This window comes from Podarcis filfolensis (assembly GCF_964270895.1).
Source record: "Podarcis filfolensis genome assembly, chromosome: 7".
NCBI lineage: Eukaryota > Metazoa > Chordata > Lepidosauria > Squamata > Lacertidae > Podarcis > Podarcis filfolensis.
Window position 1 is genome coordinate 64,584,488 of NC_139603.1, and position 10,664 is coordinate 64,595,151.

Sequence of the window (10,664 nt, forward strand, 5' to 3'; positions counted from 1 at the left end):
CTCTCTGCCGAAGGGGGCGTGGCTGAAGCGTGCGCGTTCCATCGAGCCCCGCCCTTCAGCTTCTCCTTCCATCTCTGATTGGACTTTGAGGGGGCGGGGCAGGAGGGGCGGGGCTTAGAGGAACTCCCTCTTCGGACAGGACTCAGAAGTGGGGGAAGATGGCGTCGGCGGCGGTGCTGCGTGTGTCGTGCGGAGTGCGGGCCAGGCTAGTCCCGCGGCTGCCTCCTTCACCTGTACGGGTAAGGTGCTCTGTGCTGCGCCTGGATATGCATACGCTGGAAATTTGCCGCACCTCCCGACGGGAATAAGTGGTGTAAATTTGCGAAACATCTGCCTTTAAGCTATACAGTATGTCTAAATTTGTTTACGCATTGGATGGAGGAGCAAATCTTCCCCGTACATAGCAAGACCACTCCTCTCCCTGGCTCTGCTAGTTTTCTGCTTGCAAGGCGTTGTGTGTGTGTATGTGTATATGCAGGGGTGCCAACTTCAATAAAATGGGGGGGGGAGGGGGCAGGTAAGCCCCACCCCGCATAATCGATCACATGACATTACACACACACACCCTATTTAAATGGGAATTACCCTCAAATTTCTGCCCCTAAGAATTGCCTCCTATGTGTGTGTGCATATCTATATATCTGTATCTTAATTATTTAACTAAAGGTGAAATGTAAAAAACCCCCGGGTAGGACAGCATAAAATAGGACAGCCTTTAAAGGTGCTGAAAAATATGTTCATTCGCAGGATCATGCCAAGATTAATCCACTTATCAGCAGATGTACCAGCAGCAGAGAATCTAACGCCACCACTGCCATTCTGCAGTGTTTATGGGACAGGGTATCTGCTGCTCAGATTTTCATTCCAAAATTCCACAGTAGAAAAAGCTCCTTATGCAGGCTGAAGCAGCTTTTTGGAACCCCCACCCCCCACCCTTGTGGCTAAATAGGAGGTTGCTTAACTGGCATTTGCTCAGTACTTTTCCAGAGTCCGGAGCTCATTGTAATGATCTCCATTGGTTTCAGTGGGAATTGTATCAATACTGAAGTCCACAGCATTTGAACAGTTTACTGAGCTCAGTTCAGAGGCTCGTTGGCCAATCCAGAGCTATTTGTTTGAAGCCTGTGCTCTAAATGGAGATAAGATCAGGCTGCAGGAATATGAACTTTGAACCCGGTGTTTGAGAATGACAGTTTTCTTTAAAGTTGTTTTCTTAAGCTGTTATCAAGTGTGGGATGGCATGAATGTCCCGCACTCACTCAAATGGGCTGGGTAAGATTTTTTGTATTTGTTCATAGAGAGTTGGTATATGGTTAAGAGAGAAGCTCATTAGGCAAGCAACTCTCAGGTCAATTCTCCCCACACAGTATGGGGAATTGCTGGTAGGGCGAGTGCTGTTGTGCTCAGGTTCTGCTTGTGAGCTTCCCATGGGCCGATTGACCACTGTGAGAACAGATTCAGAAGGGCTCTTATAAATAAATCAGATTTACTTTACAGAGTTGATAGTTGTGGAGAATCTCTGCACCACAGCACTAATTAAACCCCCCAGGCTTCCTTACTTCAAACTTATCCCATGGGTGGGGTGACAGTGGGGAAAGTTAAGGATCTGGTCTGCTGGCCAGAGCCAATTCTTCACTCATGCTGTAAAGTTTGCAATTAGATAATTCACATAAAGCAGGGGTCAGCAATCTTTTTCAGCCGTGGGCCAGTCCACCGTCCCTCAGACCATGTGGTGGGCTGGACTATATTATATATATTATACAGTGGTACCTCGAGTTACATACGCTTCAGGTTGCATACACTTCAGGTTACAGACTCCGCTAACCCAGAAATAGTGCTTCAGGTTAAGAAGTTTGCTTCAGGATAAGAACAGAAATCGTGCTCTGGCGGCGCGGCAGCAGCAGGAGGCCCCATTAGCTAAAGTGGTGCTTCAGGTTAAGAACAGTTTCAGGTTAAGTACGGACCTCCGGAACGAATTAAGTATTTACCTTAGGTCCCACTGTACATGCCCCACAAATAACCCAGAGATGCATTTTAAATAAAAGTACACATTCTACTCATGTAAAAACACACTGATTCCCGGACTGTCCGCGGGCCTGATTTAGAAGGCGATTGGGCCAGATCCGGCCCCTGGGCCTTAGTTTGCTTACCCATGACATAAAGTTTTCAACTTGCAAGTGCTATACACAGATGTTAAGTATTGCTATTGGTATTCACAGCAATGGTGTGTTTTTTTTAAAATAACTATATCCACAGTAGCTTTATAGCTGAGAATTATCTAGGTTTTATTAACCTGTAAAACATAGTAAATTATCTTCTTTCCCTTTTTCAGCTTTTAAGCCATGGAACAAAAGTAATGTATCAAGCTGATCGTGCCTTTGCACCACTTCAGAAAGTGATGCTGCCATCAGATACTTTTCATGGCAAAGTGGCCTTTATCACAGGAGGTGGCACTGGCATTGGGAAAGGGATGACAGCTGCTCTTTCTGCTTTGGGAGCAGAGTGTGTTATAGCAAGCCGGTAAGAGCATCTTTTGCATTTTGCATGATGTAGTCTTTTAAAATGGAGAGTACAGTTCTCAGTATGGAGTCCTCTGCACACTTACTTGGCAGTAAGACCCGTTGAGCACAGGGAGGAAGCAAACACATTTAGGGTAGACATGTTAGTCCTACTCAATGACGCTAAGGTAACTTAGGCCCATGCATTTTAACTTCGTGGGATTCAACCCTAGGATTGCGCAATGGATTCTTCTGGTTTTTTTAAGCAGTTAGGCAATATTTAAGAAATCCAAGTTCACTGAGCAGTGTGTTGTGAACTGACACTGAAGGACCATTCAGACAACCACACCAAGACTCAGTAGCGGATTTTGGTTCTGTGGGGCACTTTGGGGGGGCGTTTGTTTACCTAAATAAGTGTGACTGTGCCCAGAAACATGACTGACCTAAATTCTGTGCCCCAAAACATGACTGACCTAAATTCATAATGAGTTAGCTCCACTTTGCACCGCTGTTTTAACCTTCGCCCCCATGTCAACGCCTTCTTCCCTCTCTTTTTGTGCTACAACCCCACCCCACCCCATGGTGACCTGCATCTTCTTATGCTGTTCAAAACTGAAAATTGCCCTCTCAGTGTGCTTTACCCAAATTTCTGCTGTTGTTTTTAAACATCCATTTTTCCGCTTTCAGTGTTTCTCCATTCTTGCTTTGGTCAAACTTCTCTCTCTCTTCCATTCCTCAGCTGCCTCATGCGAGAGAGATAAAGGATGCAAAGCCCTCAGATATTCCATTGTTTGAAGCTAGTTTGCTGAAGCCTCTGCTGTTGTTTGAAACCACCATTTTCCTCTCTGTTATCTCCAACCCTACTTGATTCAAATTCATGCCATTGTTTCAAACTACCACTTCTCCCCTCTCAGTGCCCTTCCCTTCTTGATTGTGCAACCTGCCTTCTCTTTGGCTCCCACTCTAACTTCCTACAAATCCATTAGGCAATACAAATCCTCCAATAAGGGCAGTGCAATTACATCATTACATTGTTATATTTATAGGAAAATATTATTAAACAATACTTTTTGTTTCTGTTTAATGGTATAATATTGAGAGAGGCAAAACACTTCATCCAAACATGAACTTTTATTTGAAGGAACAAAAAGAAATAAAAATTCTTTATAAAAATAGTAAAATCTTCATTGATGTTAAATGCTCCTGGGATATAGTGGAATGTAAGTAACTTTTTTGGGGACACGGGTGGTGCTGTGGGTTAAACCACAGAGCCTAGGACTTGCCGATCAGAAGGTCGGCGGTTCAAATCCCCATGATGGGGTGAGCTCCCGTTGCTCGGTCCCTGCTCCTGCCAACCTCGCAGTTCGAAAGCACGTCAAAGTGAAAGTAGATAAGTAGGTACCGCTCTGGCGGGAAGATAAACGGCATTTCCGTGTGCTGCTCTGGTTCACCAGAAGCGGCTTTGTCATGCTGGCCACATGACCCAGAAACTGTACGCCGGCTCCCTCGGCCAGTAAAGTGAGATGAGCGCCACAACCCCAGAGTCGGCCACGACTGGACCTAATGGTCAGGGGTCCCTTTAGCTTTACCTATAAGTAACTTTTTACTCCTTTAAGGGTGCAGGTAATATTCTGCCCAAAGTGCAACACATCCTATGGGGTTTAAATTGAGCAGAGGGAGGGGGGACATGAATTTTGAGCCTCAGAAATAAATGAGCAAGCACTAAGTGTATCTGCCTCCCCAATGAGAAACCTCTGTTTGTATTTAATAAGATGTTTCCACAACAGCAACTTCAGTCTGAAATAGAACTTGCTGCGTTGCGTCCAATGCTAGTCCTACTCAGAGTAAACCCACTGAAATTAATGAACATTAATAACTTAGATCCATTAATCTCAGTCAGTCTGCTGTGAATGGGACAAGCATTGGACAAAGCTCTTCATTGTCAGTCTGCCACATCACACATGGAATCACTGCTAAGCTTTTACCAAAACGCTAAGAAAGAAACCCCAAAAGTTTGATGTACAGTATATGGCTGTAATGGAAACTCAACCGTAATGTGTAATTATTTATAGGAAACTTGATGTATTGAAACAAACCGCAGAAGAAATTTCTTCTAAAACGGGAAATAAGGTATTGTTAAATAACAAATGGTATTAATGGTGCATTCAGTCATGGGATTTTATGCATGTAAGAATATATTTAATTCTTTCTTTTTCTCTTCTGCTGCTGGTAGTGGATATATTGATAATAGTTTATTACACAGGTCCACGCAGTTCAGTGCGATGTGAGAGATCCAGCATCTGTTAGCAATGCAATTTCTCAATTAATTGAAGTGGCTGGACACCCCAGTGTGAGTATCCTAATTCAAAACTTTAATTAATCATTACTGGAAAAATCCAACTCGGTGTGCATTAAAAAAAAAATCCTTCTAAATGTAAACAAGCTAATGAATTCTGAATGAATTCTGAAAGATTTTAATATTTTCAAAAGTAATGTTCAGTTGAATTTACCTATAGAACAAAATCTATGGGAATAGGTTACAGCAGTATTTTAATGAAGCTGTGTACTTTAACTGCCTGGTATCGACATGACCTTGATGTAACTCGGATGGGCACCAGTGTGTACACATGAACCCCCAGCCTCTCCCCCATCCCAGTGAGGACTGAGCATGCTCAGTGGCCACACAGTGCTTACTGACAGTTGTGAAGGCAAATAGATTGGACTATCCTGGAAGAAGGTGTGGCTGGTTGCCTGAAGCTCCACATGAGAGCACTCACGGCTTCAACATTTTGCTGCAGCTCCAACTTGCATCACAAAGCTGTCGGAATTAGCTTGTTAAAAGTTTTGAAAGCGGTGGATAGGAGATTTATTTTTCGTTAATGGAGGGTTCCGCTGCTCTAATATACTTCTTACTGGCCAAAGGGCAGTTAGATAAAGTCACCATCTCTTTGTTCGTGTCTTGTGAGTTAAACTCAAGAGGACAACTGTGGTTGACTGGCGTTGCTTGCTTGGTTGGAACACATACTGGAATTGATGCAAAAGCTTTTAAAACCATAATGGTTACTTGGTTTTTCTCTGCACTGCTGATCTTTTGCTTTTGTAAAAGGTGCTGGTAGGTTATACTGACTCGGAGTGTGTGTACCTTTAAGCCAAACTATGGTTCAGCACACAAGAACCAAGATGTGGTTTCCTGGACTGAAGTTGTCACCTGAAGCACTGCACCGCCAGTCCTGCTGCTGCCTCCCTAGCTGATGTTAAGCCACAATTTGGATTAGCATTACGTCTGAACCCAGGCTTGTAGTTTGTCTTGCTCCAGACAAACCACGAGCCCTGGTTCAGTTCTAGCCAGAGGCAAACCATGCCTTAGCCCCAAGCAGTGGGGTGGCAGCAGGACCAGGGAATGAGCAGTATGGCTCTGATCTTCCCTCCAGGAACCTGCACTCTTGTTATTTGTGCAAAACCATGTGTGAATTGGGCCACTCTGTTTTTCTGTAAAAATTCTGGAATTTTTGAAACCACCACCGAGTATCTTAAATGTGCAGAAGACCGATTTTGGCAAATATTTAAGCTTTCTTTCTCCCTTTCAGGTTATAATAAATAATGCAGCTGGAAATTTTGTATCTCCTTCTGAACGTCTTTCTCCAAATGCATGGAGGACAATCACAGATATTGTTCTTAATGGTACCGCCTATATAACTCTGGGAATTGGAAAAGAACTGATTAAAGCACGAAAAGGTAAATTGAGATTGACAGAACTTGTCCTTTTCTTACTGAATACCATTTTGGACAAGAAATAGATTTTTGGGGGGCTGGAGCCTTCTTAGAACCCTGAAAACCTCAAGCTTTATTTTCACAGAATTATAAAATTGTAGAGTCCAACCTCCACTGTCTCTGTCTCTCTCCTTCATTGATTTGACCTGTTTTAGGAAACTGATAATTTGGAAAGGAGAGCAATACATATAATTAATTTTTTTAAATATTGCATCTTCCAGGAGCAGCCTTTCTAGCCATCACCACAATTTATGCAGAAAGTGGGTCAGGGTTTGTGTCGCCAAGTGCTTCTGCCAAAGCCGGCGTTGAAGGCCTATGCAAGTAAGCAATCTGTTAGCCCCTGTCCCCTTAATTTTTTTTTTTTTTAACCACTCCCTCTTAAGGCTGAAATAGACCAACCCAAAAGAGACAGAATTGGAGTGAGAAGTGGCTGTTTGCCATTGTGGTGGGGTCAACAAATTAATTTTCATTGGGTTTTTATTTTATTTTAACAAATCATATACCGTTTAACCACAGTAACCTCAAAATGTTTTACAAGGAATACAATACAAAAAAGGCTAACAGTGGTTAGAACTATAAAATCAGGCTTCAGTTAAAATGCCTGCTGGAGTAAACAAATTATTCAGTAGGTGCCAGAAGTTCAAATCCGAATGGCTTCATATAGATGTTAAACAGCATTGTGGACAAGATTGTACCCTGCTGTAGACCATAGTACAAGGACCGTGTACTGTGGACTATGCTGTGCTAGACAAGGACTGTGCTGAAACAGTCTCCCAGTGTTGCTTTCTGGACATGGCCCCATAGGTAGGGTAGGATAAAATATTAACCCCAATACCCATTCTGCCTAGGCAGTCCAAGAGGATACTTGAGCAAAGGTATCAAAAGCAGACAAATGACCAGAGGCGCATTCCAGCTGTCGAATGCATTCCCCAAACTGTGCTTGAATCAGAGGTGGACTTGGGCCTTTCAGTGCCCTGTGCAAGAACAAAATTCGGTTCCCCCTGCCTCTTGCCTTCTGTTCTGCTCAGTTCACCAGACCATAGCTGTGTTGCCCAGCAGCGCCCCTTAGGCTCAGCAGCCAGTAGCAGAACCAGTCCTAAATCTGCCTCTGCTTGAACTATGATTAAAACAGATCCACGTGATTCATAACCTACAGGAATTCCTGCATTATCCTCAGTGGACGTAGCCCACAAACAGGGTAGGGTTACAGCACAGAAGGGCAACCTTTGCCCTAGGGGCAACCTCACTTCATGTTACCCCAACACCTGCTGAAGCTGCTTCATTTGTCTATCCCATCAAAGTTCCTTCTTTCCAATTCACTTCCTCCTTATTTCCCCCCGATTTTTGGGAAAGTGTTTTCTCCCTCTGTGTGTAGTTCTTCTCCATTGGGAAGGGGCCTATGAACAGAAAACCTAATGTGTAAGCCCAGATGCATTTTTATTTTTACTTCTAATCCTCTTTATATGCCGAATACTTACAAAGTCTCTTCATGAATTTCTAGGTCTCTTGCAGCGGAATGGGGTAAATATGGCATGAGATTCAATGTGATTCAACCAGGCCCAATAAAGACTAAGGTACATGATCATGTTTTGTAGCCGTTAAAGAATTGGCCGAGACATCAGATTGACTTTAGTGACTGGGTCTCTGAGCCTAATTTAAATTCTACTTGAGACAGATCTCATAGCTGCCTTGAGCACCATTTTGTGAAAAGGAGAGGTGCAAATAAATACTGGTTTAAATAGAACTTGGAAGCACATATAATCATTATCCACCTTCATTCTCTCTTTAAAAAAACAACTTTGTAAAATTATATACCACTTCATCAAAGGCCACAGGACAGTTTACAATGTAGCATAATAAATAAAACATAATAGGTTAAAAAAAAGGTAAAGGACCCTTGGACGGTTAAGTCCAGTCAAAGGTGACTATGGGGTTGCAGCGCTCATCTTGCTTTCAGGCCGAGGGAGCCAGCGTTTGTCCACAGACAGCTTTCTGGGTCATGTGGCCAGCATGACTAAACTGCCTCTGGCGCAACAGAACACCATGACGGAAACCAGAGTACACGGAAATGCCATTTACCTTCCCACCACAGTGGTACCTGTTTATCTACTTGCACTGGTGTGCTTTTGAACTGCTAAGTTGTCAGGAGTTGGTGCAAAGCAATGGGAGCTCACCCCGTCGCGGGGATTTGAACCGCTAACCTTTTGATCAGAAAGCCCAAGAGGCTCAGTGGTTTAGACCACAGTGGCACCCACGTCCCGAAATAGACCATAATAAACAATATATGTCAATAAGTAATATAACATATTTACAATTCAAAAAATAAAATTATCCTATAGATGCAATTTATAATAATAAATACTTACTAACATAGATAATCTCATGGCATAAATTATTATCTACTTACCCCAGTTATTATCTAACTTACACGTTATACATATCTAACATAGGTTTTTTGTGTTGTTGTTTTTCTGGCTCATTAAGGAGTATTTTTCTGCGTGATATGGTTGCCTGGGCGAAATGTATGACATTTAGTGTTTCAGTAGATACAAGTCTACTAGAGTTACCCACATTATTTCCCCAGTTGACACTTGCTTGATCTGTGCTACACAGTCAGTTTACTTTTACCCATGATTGTTAAGTATAAAACTTTTTCAGATGTCTCTAGCAGAGTTCCGAAAGCAATAGTTTCTCTCGATAATTTTCTTCAGGGAGCTTTCAGCCGTTTGGACCCAGAAGGTGTGTTTGAGAAAGAAATGCTCAAGAGAATTCCTTGTGGGCGTCTGGGAACAATAGAAGAGATTGCCAATCTTGCCACCTACCTCTGTAGTGATTATGCAAGTTGGATTAACGGAGCAGTAAGTTATCATTCTAGATGCTAGGGGTGCCCGAATCTCATTGCTACTGATGCTAGAATATTGTGATCCAGAAGCCATTTCCACCTGGTCCCATTAGAGGGGGCTAAATGCTTTCTTTGGGGCTAGACAAGCTCCATGCAAATTCATTGGGAATTTGACTTCTTTAAAATTATTTGCGGCTTTAGTTGATGGAAAAAGCAGTTTGTGGATATTCTAGCATAACTAGTTCTGTTGAATGATGCTTTCCATTATGTTTTTACTAAATAGAAAACATTAATGACTTAAAAGTACTTTATTTGGCTGTACTAGGTTTCCTTAGCATATTGGTTCAACTGAAACCAGTTCAAATTATTGTTGGGAGTGGCTTAATGGGGGAAAATGTGCTTTAATCTTGCAGGTCATTAGAATGGATGGTGGTGAATACGTCTCTATGGCTGGAGAGTTTAATCACTTAACCAAGGTAATAATTTGCAAGTCGGATCGGCAAAAAAAATGTTGCAGCAAGCTCTGTGCCTTTTTGAAATTGTCACTCTGTCTTCCAATGTCACCAAACAATGCTCAGTTTTCATTGGGCAGTTTTTTCAGGGTGTTTATGTCTTCACTATTCCCCCCCCCCTTTAACGAAGTTTGTAAGGCGCCCCCCCCTTCTAATACCTACCTCTTGTGCATGGATAATGTTGCTTTGGCGATGTAAGCACTGGCACTCACACTTGAACATCAGAAATGTAGAAAATTATATGTTTAGGGTTCAATCCCGCCAACAGTAAGCTTTTAATCACATTCATTTCAATGGGGAAAGATGTTTGATTGTGCCCATGATGTCTGCATGAAACTCAAAGACGGAAAAAACCTGAAGTTAGTATCTCATCTAAAATGTTTTATTTTCTATGCTAGGTTACCAGTGAAGAATGGAATAAGATGGAAGAAATGATAAGGAAAACAAAAGGCTCATAACTTTATTTCAAACTATATTTTTATATAGAAATTCAAGCACTAATGTTGGTATTAATTGACTGACTTTTATACATTTTCAAGGCTGAACAATTTTAATTTACATACAGCACAATATTAAATGCTTTTTAAACAAGCATCATGACAGAAATTGATCAATAACGTGTGGTTTCACTTGGGGGGCTGGTTTGGTATGTGATATTAAAAAAACAACAACTTTGTTTAGCATGCCAGTTTAGAATGAGGCCTCGTATCTTGCCTGAGTTTTGGTTTTAGATTTTGAAGTCAAGCATTTATGTCAAGCAGTTCTGCATCTCAGGAGAAACTTCAGTTATTATCAGGCAACTACGTATATGAGTAGGAGAGAGACAGCACTTCATTCCCCCCCCCCCAACTCCCTATATTTGTGGCAATATGGCAATATTGTGAGAATATGGTCATCATCTGATCTGTGACCCTGAGATGCAGTGATATCATGGAATGATTGTTGAGGTGACTGCATCAGTAATCAAATGTTGACGAAACCACACAGCTTCTGTGAAAAAAAGTTTAAGGTGAATTTGATTGGGGGAAAACTCACACAAGA

At 42.2% G+C, this 10,664-nt stretch overlaps 1 protein-coding gene across 2 annotated transcripts; it reads left to right on the top strand.

Moving 5' to 3' along the window:
- The first annotated feature begins 115 nt into the window (after window positions 1-115).
- Window positions 116-10,229, top strand: DECR1 (2,4-dienoyl-CoA reductase 1). 2 transcript variants are annotated; one of them, XM_083623408.1, is made up of 10 exons: window positions 116-239; window positions 2,333-2,520; window positions 4,571-4,628; window positions 4,762-4,848; window positions 6,086-6,233; window positions 6,491-6,590; window positions 7,771-7,843; window positions 8,981-9,127; window positions 9,525-9,587; window positions 10,022-10,229. In XM_083623408.1, exons 1-10 carry the CDS (start codon window positions 159-161, stop codon window positions 10,079-10,081), a joined length of 1,005 nt encoding a protein of 334 aa, XP_083479534.1. In that variant the 5' UTR covers window positions 116-158; the 3' UTR covers window positions 10,082-10,229. The 2 variants fall into 2 exon arrangements, with proteins under 2 accessions (XP_083479534.1, XP_083479535.1); XM_083623409.1 differs by having other exon boundaries at window positions 230-348.
- The last annotated feature ends 435 nt before the right edge of the window (window positions 10,230-10,664 follow it).